Genomic DNA, 21816 nt, shown 5'->3' with positions numbered 1-21816 from the left:
TTCTGCTCACCAGCATCACCTGATGCGATGTCTCCACGCACACGCGTGGCTCACCCTGTCCGCCCGTGTCTCTGGCACACACCGCCACGAGTCCAGCCCCCAGACAGTGACAAGGCGGCTGACTTTCCTAACTCACTTTTCCTCTTTTTAAAATTTCCTAGTTTCAAGGGCGCCCGGGGGGCTCAGTCGGTGGAGTGTCCAACTCTTGGTTTCGGCTCAGGTTGTGATCTCAGGGTCGTGAGATCGAGCCCCAAGTTGGACTCCACTCAGCGAGGAGTCTGCTTGAGAGTCTCTCTCCCTCTGCCCCTCCCACTTGTGCTGTCTCTCCCTAAAACAAATAAATAAATCTAAAAAATAAAGTAAAATAAAACCTTAGAGTCTCAGTTAACACAGCTGACTTCTCAACTCAGTCACGCGCCGGCCGCCCCAGCGCCCCTCGGCTGTCCCTTCTCCTTGGTTGGAGGAACCGTGGGGCTCACAGCCGTCAGCCTGGCTCCTGGCGGACCTGTGAGAGCTGCCCACGGGCCCACAGCGGGCTCCCACCTTTCCTCTCAACCCGCTGACACCTCTTCCAGCCAGCACAGCTGGACACTACCTGGACCAAGGGCAGCAGGGGCCTGGGGGGCCTGGGGCTCATCTGGGCCCCAGGAATCGGGGATTGGCGGGGGGTGGCGGGGGAGGTGTCCTGGTGTGAGTCCCATCAGCAGGGAACCAGGGGCCCTCTCGGCCTTTCCTGGGGGTGCCTGAGAGGGCGCTGGACCAGGAGAGGCACCGCATGCTACCCCGAGCGTCCAGCAGCACGTGGCCACCACTGGAGTGGCCCTGCTCCCCCGTCACCTCCAGGGACCAGGGGGCCCAGGCTGAGCCCAGTCCTGGCCGCCCAGGAGGGCAGAGCAGAGCACTAAGGGACTGGTGCCTACGGCAACCCGTCCCCTCCTGGACAAGCAGCCTCACGGCTCAGCGTCTGCAGCTAAGCAGAGGAACCCCGCTCTCCTTTCCTCTGAGGTCAGAGGATGAAAGCCGACCTGCTGTCCACGCCTCGGACCCCCAAGCGTGAGCCGCGACCCGGCAACGCCTTAGACACGCGGAGGGCAGCCGCGTGGCCAGCCTGAGCCCCAACCACCTGACCTGAGCTCCCGGCTTGGGCCAGGAGAGGCGTGCTAAGAACAAGCCAGGGGCTGGGCTGCCTCCTCTGGGGAAAGAAAGGTCAAATAACAGTGCCTCCAGGGAGCCTTCCAAGCACAGGGTCCCTGTGGGGGTGGCCAGTCTGCAGCGTCCCCACGGCCTCCAGCTGGTGACGGGGCTTCTTCCTCTGTCGGGCGGGGCGTCCCCTCCATGCCAGGAGGAAGCTCTGGTTCTCCCAGCCCCTTGCTGTTTAGACGGGCTTTGGCTGGACCCCCTCGTACTCCCAGCCTGCAGGCCGGGACAAAGGAGGGGCTCCTCTCCCATGGAACCCAGGCTGCTGAGACCACTGCGAACCCTGCCAACACCCCGCCCCACGCCCAGGCCCAGGGTCACTGCAGGGCCAGGGGGCTGTGCACACCTCTGCCTGTCTGTCCCCCATCCTTGCCTTGCCCTGGGGCCCAAGGCCCTCACCCAGACCAGGAGCTGGGGTGTGGCAGAGAAGCTGAGAGCAGGGGACAGTGGGAGGACCCCTGACCTCACGGCACGTGTGGGCACCTTGCCCCAGGCCTCAGTTCCTGCTTCTGTACAAGGGCGTTCACAGATCCCGCCCGCAGGGCTGTCCGCGGTGGGTCGTCGGAGGGTGAGACTGGATCTCAGACTAGGGGCAGAGCTCAGGGCTGGGGCACAGGGCTCCAGTCCCTTCCCACCAACCCCTGACCGAGCCCCTCCTATCACGCCCACAACGAGGAAACCCCGAGGAGCCCAGGCGGGCTCCAGGTCACCCTGCAACGCTCCCACCGCGGGAGCCGCCCCTGACGCGAGGGTGCCTCTCCTTCCGTTACACGTACTGGCGACAGCAACCGGCTCAACCAGAAATATGAAGTTTTTCAGCAATTGCGCATTTTCCTTTAAAAAAAATCCATCTGATCCGGCCCAGGAGGCAAGAGGAAAATGCATTTACGGCAAAGGCTTCTAAAGCTCCTCCTCGCCTTCCCGCTGTACTTCCCAGCCCCAGGTTCTGCCTCTCCCCCGCCAAGCGCCAGCACTGGCCCGTCCCCAGAGAGGGCGGCACCCGCCTCGTACCAGCCCAGCGACGTCTGTCCTCCCGATGGCCCAGCTAGCCAGCCAGCCATGCACGTGTCCGCCCATCCATCCTTCTTCCACCCACCCACCCAGGTAACTTCCTGAGGACCTATTCGCAGGCCCTGCCCTAGGACACTCACGTTCTGACCCGCCAGGGCTGCCTGACACTCCGGGAGCACCCCTCGTGGGGGGGCTGGGGTGAGCACCCCGTGCACCCGGGGGAGGAGCCCGCGCACTCCGGGGGGGCGGGGGGAGCGTCTGCACACCGGGGCGGGGCGGACCCGTGCGCCAGGGGGGCACCCGCGAGCAAGGAGGGCATCTGCTGTACGGGCACCGGGAGGCTCCTGGAGGCAGACGCACACCTTGGAGGGGAGGACAGGAGGCGCCTTCACGTTCCCTGGGACTGGCTTGTGAGCAGCCCTGAGGCTGGGACAGGGAAGGTGACGGCAGGGCTTCAGTTGGGGAAGGAGGAAAGTTCTGGGGACCGGGGGTGGGGGGGGTGAGGTCAGTTGCACAATACTGACTGAGAAAGCACTTAATACCACCAAACTGCATACTTAAAAATGGTTAAGACGGGGGCGATTGGAGGTCTCCGCCAATGACGCAGCTGCCTTCAGCTCTGCTCGTGATCTCAGGGTCCTGGGGTCGAGGCCCCGCGTGGGGCTCCCGCTCCGTGGGGAGTCTGCTTCTCTCCCTGCCTCCCCTCCCTGCTCATGCTCTCTCGCTCTCAAATAAATCTTTTGAAAAATGGTTAAGATGATCAATTCTTTGTTCTGTACCTTTTTCTTTTTTTAATTTCATTTTTAAGTGCTCTCTACACCCAACGTGGGGCCTGAACTCACAACCCTGAGATCCAGAGTCACAACCTTGGGGTGCCTGGCTGGCTCAGTGGGAAGAGCGTGTGACTCTTGATCTCAGGGTCATGAGTTCAAGTCCCACTTTGGGTGTAGAGATTACTTAAGAGTAAATAAATAAAATTTAAAAATAAAAAAGAGCTGCGTGTCCCATAGACTGAGCCAGCCAGACGCCCCTACGTTCTGTGTCTTTTACCAAAATAAACAAATAAACAACCATCTCCTGAGTTCAGGGAGGGATGTCAGGAACTGGAAAGGGAGGGGCAGGGGCTGGCCCGAACCCCGTCTGCTGCTGTCGTGGTGCCCGAGTCACGCGGGCCCCCATCCTCTCCCCACACCCAGGCTGAGCAGGAGAGGAAGAATCTCCCAGAAGCTTATCAGCTTAAAGCAGGAAATTGGAGACAGGAGTCAGGGAGAGCGGGGTCAGAGGGCCGGGCGTGGCAGCCAGGGGCCGGGGGGCTGCCAGGTGACCCCCACCCTGCAGCCCGTGAGCCCCTCACTCCTTCCTTGGTTCACGCACCCAACACCCGTGACCTGCCCAGCTCGGCAGACGGGGACACAGCAAGAATGGGAGGGAGATGGCGTCTCCAGCTCTCTGAGGCCGCCCGCCCCACCAGAGAACACCAGCTCGCACGGAGACGGTCTGTGAGATGGGCTGGCCCGGCTGCCATCCCTGACTCCTCTGCTGCCATCAGCCCAGCCCAGAGGCTGGCACCAGGCGGGCGGGTGGCGCCCGGACAGCCCTGGACGCCGGCCCAGGGTACGTGAGCGGGGACCGTGGCCCGCTGGCTCCCAGCCCCGGCAAGGCAGCGGCGTGGCTGGCGGAACAGAAGGGGCTCGGGTCCTGCTCCCAGCCGGCCACCCTCCCCAATACCAGGGACAGGGCGGGGAGCAGAGGCAAACTGCTGCAGGAGGGGAGGGGCTCCGAGGGGAAAGGCCTCCACGGCAGCACAGCCAGGACTTTGGTCCAGGCGCCTGGCCCCACATCCAGGGCTCGTGGAACGTGCCAGGCAGCCGTCGAGGTTGCCGGGCTAAGAGCCTGGCCTGCAGAGAAGGTCCAGGGCATTAGACCACGCTGCCTGGAGGGGGTGACGTTCCCTCCGGCCTGGAGGGCCAGCTAAGGCTCAGGGAAGGCCAGAGGAGGTGTGGGTCAGGCCCAGGCTAAAGCAGAGAAGGAAGAAACTCAGCTGGAGGGGACAGGGTGGCCCTGCCCAGGCAGCTCCCACCTCCCCACCAGAGCTGCCCTGGCTGGCCTGTGACCTCATGGGGGAAATATGCCTTTTCCTGAGCCAGGAACAATAGGTTGGGGGTGGGGGAAGAGAGAGCCCTGCTGGGCAGGAAAGGGCTCCCTCCTGCCAGGCCCCCTCACCCAGAGCACATGCTTAACCCTTTACAGACCCTCACACGGCCACCAGAGCCCGAAAGGCCCATCCAGCCAGCAGCCCACCAGATCCTTGTCCTGCAGATGACGGAACTGGGGTCTGGACAGGGGAGACACTGACCCCTGGTCTCACCCACTGCCAGATCGGGAAGGAGACCACGCACCTCCCAGCTGGGACATTCCACGCTGAGGACTGGACCCCATGGCCCCAGCCCCCAGGGAGACACCAGAGACCCCACTCAGCACACAGTTCCTGCGACGTGTCCCCTGAGGCTGGCCTGTGTGTCGGTGGGGGGGCCAGACCTTCCCCACCCCGTCCTTCCTGTGGGAGCCTGAGCTCTGAGCCTCAGTTTCCCCATCTATAAAGCAGGACAGCCGTGGGGGTGATGGGCGGGCACCTCATAGGCCGGCAGGGTCCCCAGTGACCGAGGTGGGCGTCTCCAGGCCCACGTGCAGGGAGGCTCCAGGAAACACACGTGGCCGCGAAGCACGCAGAGCCTAAGTGGCGTGGAAGCCAGCGTGGGCTCGGGGACCCCGGGGGCTCGCGGGGGCTCCAGCTGACGTGGGGCAAGGGCTCCGACATCATGCCGCGGCCCCTATCAGCATGAGAAGCTGGAAGGACAGCATCCCTGGGAGAGGCCTGGAGGTCTGGACGGGGGTGGACGCACCACAGCCCTCGCTGTCCCGGGGCCCCTACGAGGGGCAGGACGGCTGCCTGGACTTTGCAGACGAGGAAACTGAGCAAGTCCCAGGGACTGGGGCTGTCACCCCTGTCCTGGGAAATGGTGCAGCTCTAGGTGACCTAGACAGGACGGGACAGCCTGCAGGACACACGTGGGGCAGGGAGAGTTGGTCTAGGACTAGCTGGGTCTGAGGGGGCAGCCGTGGGCGGTGGGTGGGGGGCGCACCAGGGCTTGCGCAGAGCTGTTCCCCCTCCCGGCAGGCCCCTCCCAGCGGCGGCCAGGACCCAGAGGGAGGGGCGGGCACTTCCTCTGCCCGCTGCCCACCAGCCATGCTCCTGCTGGGGCGAGGCCCTGAGGACAGGCCTGGGCTACTGGGTCACAGGGAGGAGGGCCGAGGCCACCGGCAGAATGGTCTGGAGGGAGGTGCGCAATGGACCAGCAAACTTGTCTCTACCCTCCTCTGGGCTTCGGTGAAACTGGGGAGACAAAGGGCCGGTGGTTCTGCTCCGCTCTGCCTGCTTCCTCAGCTGGGGAGGGGGACCCCGGCAGTGGGAACAGCGCCTGGCTCAGGACAGGAGAGGGCGAACAGCAACCCGGCTCTCAGGCACCCCAAACACCATACCCACACCGCTGCCCGCCGTCCACGCACAGAAGGATTCCTCTTGTATAAAACAGACACAGAAACAGGATTCGTGCACCTAAGTGTACAAGAACTTCCGGAAGGGTCTCTCCCCAGCCGCTGTTAACACCCACCTGTGCACAAGGGTCCCTGCCTCTGTAAGGTCCCCTCTCCCACCAGGAGAACGTTCTCATGTTTCCTAGAGTTGTTCACAAGTGAAATGGCCCCGAAGACGGAAGACTGTGGGAACACACAGCAGAAGGGGTCAGACGCGTGGCCCGGGCTGTCCTTCCACACAGGGCTTGCGGGCCAGGGGGCGGGAGTCACCCGAGTCCCCAGGGCGCCAGGGCAGCAGCAGGACTAGCCTCACCCTCTCCTGATCCGGGAGGACACCTTTCAGGCCTGCCTTCTGCTGCCAGCCGGGCAAACCCCAAAGAAGCCAGGTGGGGCCCAGGGCCCGAGGTCAGAGTCCCAGGTGACAGCTGCCGAGCCAGGACAGCTGCTGGGGTGGAGGTGGGGGCGGGGGTCCTGGTCCGAGCCCTGCTGCCTTCCCCCCTGCCCACTGTGTCTCCCAGAGTGCGCTCACTCTGCCTTACTTGGCTTGCAGGAGAGACCCGTGAACACTCCCCTGCTAGCTTCTGCCGGGGGGGGGGGGGGGGGCAGACGTGGCGGAGGGGCTGTGCCTTGCCCTCCGTAGGAGCTGCCCAAGTGGCTGGGCCTTCTGAACCCACAGCACTCGGGCAGCCACACCGGCCACAATTCCCCAAGCTGGGGTACAAACACCGACCCCAGACCCTGACCCAGAAGTGACCAAAGGTTCGGATCTACCCCACCTTTCTGGAAGAGGAAGACTGGGAGTCGGCCTGGGGCACAAGAGTGAGCTGGCCCAACCCCAGCATCCCTACCCTGCGGGGACAAGGACCGTGGTCTGGTCACAGAAGGCAAGCGTACAAGGCGGGGCACGGCAGGGCGCGGCGAAGCCCTGGCCGGCGGGCACCCTCGGGCAGGAACCGAGGCTCGAGGGAGGGAAGGGGGTCTGGAGGCTGCGCCTGCCACAGTGGCAGTGGAGCAAGGCCCACAGGCCCTCCGGGAACACCAGGGGCCTGGCCACCCTCCACTCCCATGGGCCACTGTCTGCTCCGCACCCCGAGAAGACTCCCCAGCATACGCCCCGCAGGACTCCATCCCACCTGCCGCATCTGCCCCAAGACCTAACCCTGGGGAGGCACTCCAGCACTGGCCACCCACTGGCCTTCTGAATGGCCCAGAAGCCCTTCACAGTTTACAAAGCTCTAAAGCTCGGGACACCCTCCCAGGACCGTCTCTTCTCCCAGGAAGGGAGCCGGCCTGCCATCAGCAGAGGGGGGAACTGGAGAACCCCGCACAACCCCGTGGGGGTGCCCAGGACACAGCAGGGGCCCCAGCAGCCAATGCCAAGGACACTGTGTTACCTACTTGGAGGCCAGCCAAGAGCGCAGGGCCCGCGCTGCTGGCCGAGGGTTTAATGAGCACGGGGCCCGGACACTTGGATTTATGGCTCACCTGACCTCCCAGGGCAGGGTGCAGACGGCCAGGCCCCTCCCCACACCGCCAGCTCCGTGAAGCTACAGTGAGTGCCTAGGCCCAAGGGGGGGCTGATGGCCACTGGGGGCAGGGGACAGAGGAGCATCGGCCACAGACCTCCCACTTGGTCCTCAGGAGTCCGGGAGCCCCTGACCGCTTGCAGCCCAGCTGCCCTTCCAACCACACTCAGTCCCAGATGGCTGCCAAGAGGTGAGGAGGGCAGGGGCAGAGGGACGGTGCTGTCCTCTTGTCAGCATGGGTGGGTGCGTGACCCACGGGGTGTCCAGGGATCGGGTGACCCAGCGGATGGCACAAGGCCCACGCTGCACAGGGAGGTGGGGAGGAGTGCAGGCAGCCTGGCCTCTGGGACCGTTTGGAGACCTTCCGACCCCAAAGGGTCCTCTGAGGAGCCACCTCCGGAATCCCCCACAACAGGCAGCCATCCTCCCTGCTGGCCAGGCAGGGCCGGGGAGCGTCTCCGGTGCTTTTCCCTGGGAGGCTGCCCGGACACCCCACCGAAGCCCTCAGGAAGCTGAGATCCCCGGTACGGCCGCGAAGCCCGCCACCCTGCCTGCGACACCTCCCCTCACATTAGAGTCAGGCACCCGCCTCCGAGACCCCTTCCTGGGGAAGTGACAGGGGCCAGGGGCCGTCGCGTGTGTCGCGGGCTGTGTCCCGGAAGAGTCCGCACCGGCCGCCTGCCCAGATGGCCGGCCTCCAGAGGCACTGTGCACAGAGGACCAGGCCGGGCTCTGGGCTCCGGGTGGGGCCTGCATTCCACAGGGAGGGCCCTGACCTGCTGCAGCCGCAGGTAAACAAGTGGGGGGCGGGTGCCCAGGAAGGGAGTTTCTGGACCGGGCCCCACACGGTGCCACCACCCACGTCTGCGAGGACATGGTTTGGCAACACCCCCCACCTCGGGCCACCTAAGCTCGGGGCCTCGCAGAGGAACCCCTACGATGTCCGGGGGCGCCAGGCTAGAGCCCCCTGGGTCTTCACAGGGGTCAGACCTGTCCAGGGCCCTCACCAGATCCTCAGGTCACAGCTCTCCCGAGTCCCTGCCATGGAGACTTCCCAGGGACAGGCCGGACCTCCTCCAGCCACAAGGAAAGGGGTTCCCTGCAGAGCTGTGCCCCCAGACGGTGACGGGCAGACCAGGTTGGCCAGGGGCCTCGTGCGCCTGTGTGGACACCTGGCCCTCGCAGCTGTGCCCACCTGTTTTCCCCTGGACAACAACTCATGCCCCACGGGTCAGGTCACAGGACAGCGTCAGCTCTAGACAAGCAGAAACCCCCCCCCCCATGCAGGGCCCCGGGCAGGTCAGGACAGGTGACAGCTGGAGCCCCTAGTGAGGATGCAGGTGTGCCTGGTGCCCCACGGTCAGCGGGCGGCGCCATCCTCCCGGGATGAGACCCCCACGTTCCCCCACCTTCGTGGACCAGAACAGTGGGAGGCATGGGAGGGGCCGGGCTGGCGGGGGGGGGGGGTCGTCTGTGACCCTCTGCCACGTCATCTAGGAAGTGGGGGCAGCAGTATGGCCCTGCCCTCCCAGGCGACTGAGGGTCTAGGAGACGGACACATACGGCGGGTCAGCTCCGGGGCCGGGGGCTCAGTCGGTTACACGTCTGACTCTCGACTTCGGCTCAGGCCATGATCCCAGGGTCCTGGGACTGAGCCCCAAGTCGGGCTCTGAGCTCAGTGGGGAGCCTGCCGCTCCCCCTGCCTGTGCTCTCTCCCCACCCCTCTGTGTCAAATAAATAAAATCTTAAAATTTGAAACTGCGTGCATACAGGAAACTGAAGACGGCGTGAGGCCGCCCCCTCGTCACCCAGGGCTGGCGCTGGCTGTCCGCATGTGCGGGTGAGGCCCCGGGTCTCAGGCCCACACGCCCTCGGGCTGACCCGAGAGTCCAGCTCTGTCTAAACAAAGGTGCTATGGCCTCCCCAACCCCCACCCCGAATTCCAGGCTAATGGACAGAACTGCTATGTCCCTCCAGATGTGCCCCAATGGCACGCGAAATGACGGTGTCACAAGGCCACGCCACGCGGGACTCCCCTGAGCCAAGATGCAGGCCTCTCCTCCCGAGCTGGGCACCTTGTCCCCTCAGGTGCACGCAGGCCACCCAGCCCCTCACACAGGGACAGAACCCGCCGCCCGGCACTGGGGGACGCACTCCTCCGCCCTCGACAGCAGCCCCACCGGCAGCTGCGGGGCCCCAGGTGAGCACGAGCGGCCGGGCGGCGGGTCAGATTGAGGGTCCACACACGGCCCAGCCTGTCCCTGCGCCCAGAGACGTGAAGAAGGACGCGAGAGCCAGGGTGCCGCTCAGGGCGCACAGTCTCCCGGGCGCAACGGCGAACCACCACGGACGGCGCCGAGAATCGGGATGAGAAGGAACCGGTCAGTGGAAACAAGCCCGCGGAGCCAGCAGGACAGACTTGGGGAAGCCGTTCCCTTGGGGGCAGACGGGACCGGGCCCAGAGATCCCACGGAGGATGTCCAGGGCACAGGCCCTGGGGTGGACATGCCCCCAGGAGACAGAGGGCGGCAGCTGCCACCCGGGCTGAGTCTCAGCCCCCGGACACCGGCTCCTCCCACGGCCCTGCCGGCCCTCGAGCCGCCGTGTTCTCCGGCCACGTCCTCCACTTGGCCGGAGTCAAGCATAACCCGGTCTGTGGAGTGCGGTCCTTCAAGGTGGCTCCCAGGCCAGGCCCCCAGCATCACCCGGGAATTTGGGGGCAGCGTAGGTGCTCCAGCTCTCCGCGGACGGGGACGTGCCCTACAGACTCGGAACCCACACCCCAGAAGATTCCCTCGAGACCCAACTCACAAGGAGCAAGCCACACGACTGTGCGGCACAACCTACCGGCTGTATATACCCAGCTTTCGTTTTTTTGGTTTTAAAAAAGATTTATGTATTTTAGAGAAAGCGCGCCAGTGTGAAGGGGGGGCAGAGGGAGAGAAGCAGAATCCCTGCAGAGCACGGAGCTAGATGGGATCCCACGACCCCAAGGTCATGACCTGAGCTGAAAACCAAGAGTCACTCGCATGAACGACTGAGCCCCCAGGTGCCCCCATACCCGTTTTTTGATGCACACGTCCACCCTGACAGCGTGACCCGGGACCTCCCCTTCAAGGACAGCGACCACAGGTGAGGTCCCCTATCCTTTGGCCTCAGGCTGCCTTCCTGCAATTGCTTCTCCCGCCAACCCCAGGACAGAGACAGCATCCACTCTGTGGGTCGTCATAGCAGCCCGGCTTTGGAGCAGTTTCTGGGTTGCCTAATCCTTCCGGTACCCCCCCCCCCCGGGGCCAGGGCTGCCTTTCCAAATGAGGGGGGCCACCCCAGGCTGACCAAGTGCCCACATCACCCCAGCTCTGGGCCCGGGACTCAGGGTTGGGGTGCTGACTCAGAGCCTCACCCGGTGACTCAGCCAGCCCACAGCACCCCGAGTCTCAGCCTGTCCAGCCTGCTCTCTGGGGGCCCTTCCCAGCAGGAATGCCACCTGGCCGCCTCCTGCTGGCGGCCAGGGCGGGGTCACTGGCCAGGTGGGGGAGGGGGATGCAGGCCCTGGGAGCCCTGCCCTCTCCAGAGTGGAGGGACGTGGGGGGCGGGGCACTGGAGGTTCAGGGTAGTGGCTGTGGTCATCTGTGTCGTTCAGCGGGAGACTGGAGTCGGCTCCTGGCTCCACGTTTCCCACTCTAGGCCTTGGTCTCCCTCTTAGTGAAACCGGCCAACAGGCACTGTCCCCGTGACCACCTTTCTCTCTAGCAGACACGGCCCCCGCCCCCGCAGCGCACAGCCCGTCCCCAGAAGGCACTCCCCAGAAGGAGTGCACGAGCCCCTCACAGAGCCAGCGTGAGGACCAAAGGATAGGTCACGTGGCCATGGCCACAGCGAACCTGAGAGGTCACCTCCATTCTACGTCAGACAGGACGTCAGGGGACGTATCAGAACGCCCGGGGGTGGGTGTGACGAGATGCGTCCTGTGCCAGCCCAGGACGGGCATTTGTAACGGGCCCCGCGGCCGTGGGTGTGGTGGCTGTGGCGTCACCCTGGGGAAGCTGCTTCGCGGACATCGGTTGACTGTAAGCAAATAGACGGCCCTCCACGAACCAGCCAGGTGACAGCCGTCAGAGCAGGGGGACGCCCCCGCCAAAGAAGGAATCCTCCGGGGCTGGCCTGTGGAATGTGGGCTCAGGATTGCAACAACCCCATCCTTGGCCGAATTCCCAGAGCCCCCGGGAGCCAGCTACTCCCACAAACACCCCCCTCTCTCCCGCGAGTGCACGCACACACTTGTTGGGGAGGACAGCCTACCTATCTGCGTCCTGAGGGTCCCGTCGCTCTGACGGACCCACCCGGTGTGAGGGCCACACCACGAATACCAGGCCGGCCTGTGTCCGCGGTCCAGGCCCAGGTGGTGCAGGCTCAGGGGGACGGCGGGGGGTGGGGGGGCACACGTTCTCTGGAAATTCAACAAGCTCATGACATGGGCAAGGGAAAAGTCAACACCGTCCGGTCCAGCTGGCCCCACCCCCAGGAAGCCAGCCCACCGCACACCCACTTCCCCCTTCTCCGTCCTGAGGTTTGGATGCAGGGAAGCGCAGAGCCCTGACAGTGGTGTCTAGTAAGGCAGCCGGTGCTGAGTAAGCTGCCCTCTCTCCTCTCCCTCCTCTAGGGAAGGCTTTCAGGATATCCTTATAGAAAGAGCCACTTCTGAGCTCCGGAATTCCATCCGGGGTCATTTCCAAGAGGGCATCCGGGCCTGCAGCTGCGGTCCGTCCGGGCAAGAACAGAAGGCGCCTCAAAGCAGGCCGGCCGTGGGGCTGGGGCTCCCGTCTCGGCCAAGCCCGAATTCCTGAGAGACCAGAAGCCAGAAGCCCAGCTGGCCGCCGAGGCGCAGCCCTGCCCTCCTGCCTCCCGAGGCTGCACAGGGGAGGCAACGGGCTTCACGGGAACCCCCGCCCACACCTCAGGTCCCCGCCAAGCGCCCAGCACTGTGCACCAGAGGCTCAGCCAGGCCGGGCCGGCACTTCTAACACGAGCCTTGGTGGAGGGAGGCCTGAATGTGGCCGGCCCCTGGACGGGAAGTCACAGGCCAAGGCCGCTGGGCCAGCGAGTGACAGCGCCAGGCTGGACCGGCCCCTCCCGGCGGACTGCGGGGCAGCCCGCCTTGGGCCCCTGGCCCATGACAAGCGTGATAGGTGTGCCTCCTGCCCAGGTCCCCACCACCTCCTCAGTCCAACGGACCCTCCAGACCAAGCTCTGCAGAGCGGGACCCACAGCCTGAAGCTCCGAGCGGTCACGGGGCAGGGCCGAGGCCAGCCGGCATCGCGGCCCTGCCAAGCCAAGGGCCATGGGCAGCACCCGTGGGGATGGAGCACACAGCCCAGATGAGAGGGGATGCGATGAAGCAGCCACTCTGAGAGCAGAGAGCGCAGCCCCCCACACCCTGGGGGAGACGGTGGGTGGGGGCAGGGCTGGCCTGGCCCAAGCTATATGTTCAGTTCCTGGAAAAAGAGGGACACGCGCCGACTCACCCAGTACATCCTGTTTTTATGGAAACTAATCTAATTCCCAGCAGCGCAGCAAGCAGCAGACACCCAAGGGGGTCCTGCGAGGCCACGGAGAAGGGGCGCCTGGGAGGCCGGAGGGCTCACTCGGTCTGGCCTGGTGGAGACAGCCGCCCTGGGCCAGTGCCACTTCTGAGGGTCAGAGCCTGTATCCCAGGGGAGGCTCGGGGATGACGGGCCCTTCCCGGCAGCGAGGAACTGGCTGGCTCGCGTCCACCCCCCAACCTCAGCAGGACGCTGCTCCAGGACGATGGTCCACGGGCAGCGGTCCCCCTCGATGGGCAGGTCAGAAAGTGCCAAGACTTGCCATAGCCTTCGAGGACCTACCCCTGACCCGGCAGCCTGGTGGCCTCGGGACGGGGGCTTAAGAGTCAGAACAGCGTGACCGGAAGCCCAGCGCTAAGTCTGCACACCGTCTGACGGGGGCACCAGCCCCCCCCCCCCCACCTCAGAGGCTGCAGAGGGCGACGGCCACTTGAGGGGTATTCGCTGACTCACTGCCACGACACCAGTCTGGTCTCTCTGTTAACACAGTGTGTCTGCTGACGCCTGCCCCCTCCCCCCCCACCCGGGGCCTGTGCTCGAACCTGACAGTAGGTCTGGGAGACCCCGCCTGGGCCAGAAGCAAGACTACTGCCCACCTGCCCACCGCCCCACCACTCCTCCAGGCCCCTGCCGCTCCTAAAGGTCAGAGCTGCCCTGGGGTCCTGCGGGCTCTGGGTGGCATGAGGGAAGCAGTCTCTAGGGCATCAGGCCAGCCCTGCCCCCGCTGCTGTGTCCCGCGTGTCTCCGCTAACACACAGAAGGGCCGTGGTGCATCCCCTCTAGCGGCTGCAGCTCAGGGCGACAGAACAACGAGGACCGGAGAGTGGGGGGTCCGGGGAAGGCCGGGATGGCGGCCAGGCAGGCCTGCAGAAACCTCCTCTCTGTGCCTCCCCCATGGTGTCCTTCCCACCTAGAGAGGCCCCCGAGGCCAGGGACATCCCCACCCATAAGCAGACACGGTGTCCGGTGGTGGGGTCCCTCCCCCACCCACTCTGCCAACCACACGCACACAATTCCATCCTTGCAGCCTGGGTCTGGTTGGACCCTGTGAGAGCCTGACAGGCACCTGCCACGGGCACAGCCTGCCCCCCGTCCCCACCAAACCATCCCCTGGTCCCCGGTGCCCTGCTGCCAGCCACATGCCACTCTCCCCTGACCAGCCACAGGGCCCCAGAGCCAACCTCCAGGCACCATCCTTTCCAGCTGTGGGACTTAGAGCTGGCTTGTCCTCTCAAGCCGATTCCTCGGCTGCTACCACAGAAGACGTGGGAGGATGGTGGGGACTCGGGGGGCGGGGGGACTGCAGGCCAGCCACACGGGGCACTGCTGTCTCGCTCCTCCCATCACCAATTCTAACCCCGTCCTAAGAGCAGGGAGTGGTCTCGAGAGGCCAAGCCTCTGCCCTGGAGTTTTCCAACCGAGGCTGGTGATGGTCCCCGCATACGGGGCCGGGCGTCCTCCTTGTGGAAGGCACCAGAAAACTCCCCAGCTGTCAGCAGGGGCACCCACCACCCCAAGCAAGGGCTCTATGTGCGCACTGATACATGCCCACCCCCACTACTCCTCCTTGGGCCACACACACACCCCCCTGGGCTGGAAAGGACGGTCCTGCCAGCAGCACACAACGTCGGTGGCAACATGTCCCTACTATTGTCCTGTGGGCGTGCCCAACAGCCCGTGGCTCAGCCAGACCCAGCAGGTTCCACCGTCCCCGCCCAGGGGGGCCTGAAGCTGGGTGTCCTCACCCCACCAGCTGCCACCTGGGCTTTGGGACGTCACGGAGCTGCCCCAGATTCCTCCCCGGTGAGAGCACCGCCGAGCGTGGAGGGCTCCGGGGAAGCGCTCCTAATTAGAGCACTCTGCCGCAGGCCTCGCGTCCGGCACAGGCTCCGCGGGACGTGGGCGCAGCCCTCCCACCACGGGACCGCGGGACGGGGTGATTCACAGGTTCGTGTAGCCCGAGGCGGTGCAGCCCCTCCTCGCCTCTCAGGTCAACTTCACAAGGTTCCCTTGGCCCACGCCACCTGGCAGGTCACCCCCGGGGGCATGAGGCCAAGTGGGGCAGGTGCTCCTCTCACAACTGGGGCACCAGGAGGCCTGTGGACGGAAGGGCCCCTGCGGGTGCTGAGCGCCCACCACGGCAGGCTCTGTGCCCCGCACCACACCCCCACCTGCCATACATAAGACGGCGACGCCCCACTTCTGAAGGCGAGGCGTTCGTGGCTCAGAGAGGCTTGTCCCAGGGCGCCCAGCAGCACAGCCAGACTTGGAGCCGCGTCTGCTGGGACCGCGTGGAGAAGCTGCCGCTGGCGCTTTTCCTCCCACTGCCTCTGTTCCACAGGCTCCCACATGTGGCCTCACAAACCACGGGTCTGAGGACTCTCGCTCACGCCAGAGTCCCAGCACGGCCGTGCTTGCAAGTCCCCCAGTGACAGCGTTCACCACAGGGCAGAAGTCAGCTGAGGTCTCAAGGCCACCCCAGGGGGTCCCCCACTCTCCGCCTGCACACACAGCGGGACCACAGGGCGGGGCCACAGAGTGGGGCCACGGCAGGACACGGATCTGCAGAAGTGCCACAAGCCACGACAGACATGCTGCTGCCCTGGGGCCATCCTGGTGGGACGCTCCATTCCCCGCAAGGCCACCAGCGTGACCAAACCGCCACTGCCCAGACCCGGGGGTCCAGGACCTCGAGGCTCCACGGCAGACATCCGCACCTGCAGTCAGAACTGGGAAGAGCGGGCAGGAATCCCAGACCCTAGCACGGTGGACAGCAAGGAAGCCGGCGACGTGACCCATCGCCCGGCGTCCCGGACAGCCGCGTGGGCTCCTGTGGCCCAGACGCTGGCCGGCGTCAGCACTGACAAGAGCCCGATGAGGAAACCGGCCTCCAGTTACATTAACCGCTGGACAGACCATGGGCCCTGCGTCCCTGGAAGCCGTGCCCGGACCCTGAGGCCCCTGCTGAACGGAGACCACGGGTGGCAGCACTCAGGCTTCTCTCCCTGTAAACTGGTCCCAGTGCCCCCACCCCCCGCGGCCGCCTCCTTCCGAGACCCGGCAGCTCCGCCCATGTCCTCAAGTCACCCTGGGCAAAGGCAGGCGCTCCTGCGGCCTACGGACTGGGACACGCCTGCTCTTGGCCAGCCCCCTGGCAGCACTGCCCTCCCCACAGGGGCCACAGGGCCCCGCCACGTGCCGGCAACAGCCCCTGCAGACACAAAGCACAGGGGATCCTGGCCCTTCAGATGCGTGGAGCATCTCTCAGGCTCTGGAACGTGGTACAACCTGTCCGGCCCACGGCTTGTCAGGCCTCCCCTGGAGGCAGCGATAGCTCCTCCCTCTGCCTCGAGGGCCAGGGTCTCCTCGACTCACAGTAAGCCTTCAGAGGAGCATGTCCCCCTCTGGCCTTTGCACGTGACTCAGCTTTCAGTCCTTGTCCCTTGTTCTTCACACAGGGAGCCTGGGAGTACAGATGGAGGGGACAACTGGTCCTCTTACCATGGAGAACGGGGAACCTCAGGGCATGAGCTTTCCACACTCAGTTCGGGGGCAACGGAGGAGGTGGGAGGGAGAAGAGGGGCCTCACTCCAAGGACAGGAGTGGCAGGGCGGGGGGGTCTGGCAAGTGGAGTGCGGGCTCCCTTCTCAGGTGGCCCCCACAAGCATGAGCCTGGCCTCCCTCTGGAAGGACTGAGGGCAGCCCCCACCCCCAGAGTGTCTCCACATGCAACCTCAGAGGGCAGGACTGATGGATGAGTCCAGCATCTGCAGGGAGAGGAGGGCCTGGCGTCCCCCACAGGGACGCAGGACCCATGGCTCACCACCCACCCCCAATATCCAGGATCCTGCGTGGGACTACCTTCAGGCCAGACAATGCTCCCACACTTTGCTTCCGTGCTGGCTAGAATCACGCTCACGAGTTCACACTTGCCCATTGCCCACTGCCAGAGGAACATGGCTGCCTGGCCCCGAGGGTCCCCATGGGGCCCTCCTAGCCACCATCCCTGGATCACCACACCCACCTGCAAGGGCCCCCACAGCCCTCCGTGCTGCCAAGCCCCTGCTCCTGACCTTCAGAGATTGGGGCCCGTCCTGGCCACCTCCCCCTGGGCTGGCAAGGTGTGCCCGCTGATAAGGTCTGGGACACGGTTTCAGGCAGGACAGGAAGGGTCACTGCACAGGGCTCGGGAGCCAGTGGGTGGGTGGGACCCCCAGCACCCACAGCATTGGCCTCAAACAGCACCCATCTGACAGGTCTCCGGAGCCTCTGCTCACACGCCCCCTCCTGCCCGCAGGACTGTGCTGGTCCAGGAGCTGGAAGAGGAAGCAGGAGCTGGGGTTGCCCTGGGCAGGGACCGCAGGCAGCTCATCGGCCAGGCAGGTGCCGAGAGCGCTAGGACCTCTCGGGGGAGGGGGTGGGGGGCTGGAGGATCGAATGGGGTGCGCTGGGTGCTGCGTCCATGGGCCCTGAGGCTGCCCTGTCTTGGACTCAAAGCTGTGACTCCAGGGACGTTATCCTGAGGGCCCACAGTCAGGAGAAGGAAAAACATGCAGGACACAAAGGCGCTCGCTGCAGGCCGGGACCACAGGGGACAGTGGGGTGGGGAGCATGATGGGCACTTTCAGCATCACTTTCCAGCAGCTGAAGGAAACACACTGCATCCAACAGGCGGCCCGGGGGAGGCCGGGTTGCCCAGAGTCCCAGCCCTGCGGGCAGCTCCGGAACTTGGAATTACGAACACCTGCTCTCAGACACAGTTAGGAAAAGGATTTGAATCGGCAAAGCCAAAGGCAGGAAAGCACCCGCAGTGCATACAGCTGGTGACGAGCTTAGACTCAAGAATAACACCCACAAGTCAGAAATACGAAGACCGGCAGCCCAACGTCCCAACGTCTTCCAGCAGCTAACTTTTAAAGACACGTCGTAAGAGAAGACACTGCAGGTGGCAAGCATCATCGGGTGTCGGGCTGATGCAGACCGAGGCCACGGGAGACACTTCACAGCCACGGACCAGCTGCCACGGAGGCCAGAGCGGGAGCGTGCACGGCCAAACCCGGGAACATGAGCAGAGGGTGTGGGGGCGGGGGGGGGGAGGCGGGTGAGGGAAAGAGTCAGAGACACGGTGCAGGGGTTTGTGCCCAAGGGACTGGTCAGCTGGAGGGGTGGCCGGAGTACGGGCTGGAGGCCACAGGCGTGGTTCACGAGGGGCTGGGCAGCTGGTGCCCCGGGGCATTTGCACTCGCGGAGGCGGCTTGCAAAAATGCAGCCCGACTGCGCCTGGGCTGAAATCACGAGGGCACACGGGCGAGCCTGCCGGGGAGCCCAGCACCTCAGCCCGGGGACCTCAGGCAGCTGGGCAACCTGCCCCTCTGTGGGACGGCGTGAGAGCACCCCGCAGCCCGGGGACACAGACCCGCCCTGGCCCAAAGCCTGGCGCTCAGGAGTGCTCCCTAGGACCCGGGTCCCAGGCCACCGCACGAAGGAAAGGAAAAGCAGAGGCCAGCTAAGCGGGGCACTGGAATGGCCCATTTCGTTTCCCCTTAGAAGCTCCCTTTAGGGGTGCCTGGGTGGCTCTGGCAGTGACGTGTCTGACCCTTGGTTTCGGCTCCGGTCGGGGTCTCAGGGTCCTGGGATGGGGCTCTGTGCTCGGCGGGGAGTCTGCGTGATTCTCTCCCTCTGCCCCTCCCTCCTCCCAAGCACTTGCACTGGAGCCAGCACGCGCTCTCTCAAATAAACAAATAACTCTTAAAATGAAAAAGGCTCCCTTTCGTGTTGTTACGGTGATGTGTGTAGACGGCGTTTTAACAATGAGGAGAAATCAGATACGTGAGCGAGGAGGACGGAGCTGGCGGCAATGTCCACACAGAACAGGCTGTCAGAGGCCCTGCTGGGCCCAGTGGGTGACGGATCAAGGCCCGGGCCACCGGACTCCTCCTCGGGGGGCCACCTGCCCGGGGACCCCCCCATCGGGCCTCTGGTGCCCCCGCAGGCCTGGGGAGTGCACTTGGACTAGTGCTGCCCGTCTTCTGAGCCGGGGGGGGGGGGGGGCCACTCCCACCCAGGCACCCGGGCACCTGGGCACAGCGGGTGGGCAGCACCCTGAGGAATGTGCCCCTCACCCGCCGCAGCTCCCGGCGTGGGGCTCCTCCCCGCGAGTCCCTCCGCAGAGCCGGCTGGCTCTAGGGCCGGTTCGGCCGCCCTTCACCGGCAGAGGAAACCACAGGAGCAGGCTGAGGCGGCCGGGCCCTCTTGGGCCTGAGCCCGAGGACGGAGAAGGGGCCCTGGCTATATATACTTACGGAGAAAAACAGCACGCACATCGAGCCTGGTAAACAGCTGGCCCGTTACGGGGAACCTAAAAATACTCCCTATAATTATGTTATTAAAACACACCAGAAAAATTGACCCACCCCACTCAGCAAAGTCCCCGCAAGACGGCTGCAGGGAAGCAGGAGGCCACGCACGTCGGCCTGAGGGTGCCCTGGCGTCACCCAGGGGCCGGTCTGGCTGGGACCGCGGCCCCAGTGCGCAGGGTGGCTCTCTCGTCCCTGAGTGGGTGGCTCCCCCCGGGGCCGAGGGCAGCGCCTGCTCTCAGCCTGATGGACTCATGGACAGAACGGGAAACTTCCAGCCCCGAGGTGCACTCCCCCAGGAGGACCGCACTGGTGGGATTCCAGAGACCCAGGAACCACCCAAACGCCCACAAGCAGGGGCCACAGTACCCGAGGGACTCCCTCACGGGGGGGGGGGGGGGGGGGGCACAGGGCTGCAGCCCCCAGGGCACGTTTCTTCTGCTTGGACAGGGCCACGCAGCACAGGGCCCCAAGCAAGGCCTCCTTCCAAAGCACCCGGGGGAGACGGGCTGGAGGGTTAGGAGGGAACTTTGCCTTATCTGATTGAAATGTCACCGTTCCATGGAAAGTATTCATATATGACTTGTGTAATTACAAGTAAACAGAAAATCAGAACGGGAAGCCTCCACCCCGACTGTCCACTCAGCCCCTTCCAGCCCTCCTCCTGCCCCCACCCCCACCATCAAGGGATTAGAACCTAGAAAAGATGCGCCCCCCCCGCCGCACCCCCATCCACCAGGCCACTGCCCCGCTCCTTCCAGACAGGGGGCCCCCTCCCCAGCCTGGCCGCCAACTTCCCTCCTCCTCGCCAGGTGCTCGGCACCCCCCAGCCCTGCCCAGCCGGACGCGTTCCGTATGGCGCTACTGGGGCGTGACGCCCTGCAGGAGTTATCTGGGGACTCCGTTTCTTACGCTGTCACTGGCTGCACCGTTTCCCTCTCAAATGTGCGTAGTCCAGTGCCGCGTGCACAGGCCCAACAAGGCGCTTACAGACCAGCGCACCGGGAGCTGGGAGGACCCCAGATGACCTTTACAGCCAAGGAAAGCATGGCCTGGTTAGAAATGGAGAAGAAGGAGCCCCAGCCCCCACACATCCACCACCGTTAGCCCCAAAACTGAACTTAGGCTCCTGGCTCCCGCCCAGAGCTCGGTCCCTCGAGACCAGGATGAGCGGATGCCTGATGAATTTGGGAAACCCTCTGGAATCCGTGCCGGTGGCATAGTGCACGGCCCCCTTCCTGGGAACCGCCCGTGGCTGGCGGGGCAGCCCTGTGTGCACGGGACCCCAGCGGAGGGTGGTCCCTTGCACTCAGCTCCCCAGACACCCGCCTGGGCCGCTGACCGCCAGCACTCAGGCCTGGTGTGCGGCACACCTGGGAAAGCGCCCTGGGCTCCTGGCCCACGAGGCCTGTGTAAGGGAGGGCTGGCCGCCCCCTGCTCCCACCCAGAGCCGGAGACACCACTGAGATCGGACACCTGGGAGCCACCTTCAAACCTTTATTATCACGTTCACAGGCAAGGACGCTGGAGCCGGACAGTGGTGCAGGCCTGGCAAGTTCGGAGCAGGACACAAACCCATGCAGCAAAGTCAGCTATGCCTCCAGATACCTACTCCCCCCCCCCCCGTGTCCCCCCACAGGGAACATCAGGCCACCAGGTGAGCGCTCACCTGCTCCAGGACAGAAAACCCTCACCAGCTTCCTCACCTCCTACCTGCGTGACCTCAGGTGAGTAAATTAACATTCCCAACCCCTCGATCCCTCAAGGAAACAAGCTCAACTCAGAGAAGTTCAAAGGTCAGGATCAGGACAGGGCTCAGGTGTACAGCAGGTGGTGGTCCTGCCTTGCCCCACCCACCTCTCCGGGACAGCGTGCACAGAGCAGGACACACTGCCCGCCCCCCAGGAAAAGCAGGAGGCCGACTTTCTGCTCAGAGCTACCGCACCCCAGATGTGTGCGGCCTCATTAACTGCTTCTAGAGTGCCTGGAGTCTTTACCACGAGGAAGCACAAACGTGCTTCGGAACCAGAAGGAAAAAGATCTACGTTAAAGACAGAATCTACAGAGGGATGCCTGGGTTGAATGTCTGTTGAATGTCTGCCTCTGGATTACGGAATCTCGGGGTCCTGGGATCGAGCTCCCCCAGGGCTCTGTGCTCAGCGGGGAGTCGGCTTGTCCCTCTGTCCCTCCTCCCATTTGTACTCGCTCTCTTTCGAATAAATAAAATCTCAAAAAAAAAAAAATCTACATAAAAATATCTACATATTTCTAAAATAAGTAACACAAAAAAGAGCAGCATTTTGTTGAATTCTAAGGCAAAGGGGATTTCTGAGGACCAGAGTGGTCAAGAACGGCTTCCTGTAAGAGGCGGCTCACACAGGGCCCTGAAGACAGTGGTGGCAGACGTCGGGCATCCACCGCCCTCTGGTGGGCTGGCCCAGCTCAGGACCCCAGCAGAAGGCGGCCCCAGTGGCGGCTGAGCCGAGGGGAGCCCATCAAGGTGGAGTCAAGAAGGCCCGCCCTTGTTTC

At 64.6% G+C, this 21816-nt stretch overlaps 1 protein-coding gene across 4 annotated transcripts in view; it reads right to left on the bottom strand.

Moving 5' to 3' along the window:
* Window positions 1-21816, bottom strand: part of PIEZO1 (piezo type mechanosensitive ion channel component 1) — a 53388-nt gene that overhangs the window by 28147 nt on the left and 3425 nt on the right. For 3 of the 4 annotated variants that reach the window (XM_057314621.1, XM_057314623.1, XM_057314622.1), the window contains exon 1: window positions 11631-11814. The exons of the other annotated variant lie outside the window; for it this stretch is intronic. In XM_057314621.1, the coding sequence (XP_057170604.1) occupies window positions 11631-11799 (169 nt within the window). In that variant the 5' untranslated portion in view covers window positions 11800-11814. Of the gene's footprint in view, window positions 1-11630; window positions 11815-21816 lie in introns of those variants that run through there. 4 annotated transcript variants of the gene reach the window in all.

Source organism: Ursus arctos, unplaced genomic scaffold, assembly GCF_023065955.2.
Source record: "Ursus arctos isolate Adak ecotype North America unplaced genomic scaffold, UrsArc2.0 scaffold_19, whole genome shotgun sequence".
Lineage (NCBI taxonomy): Eukaryota > Metazoa > Chordata > Mammalia > Carnivora > Ursidae > Ursus > Ursus arctos.
Note: the sequence above shows the minus strand (reverse complement) of the source record. Positions and strands in the feature narration are given on the sequence as shown.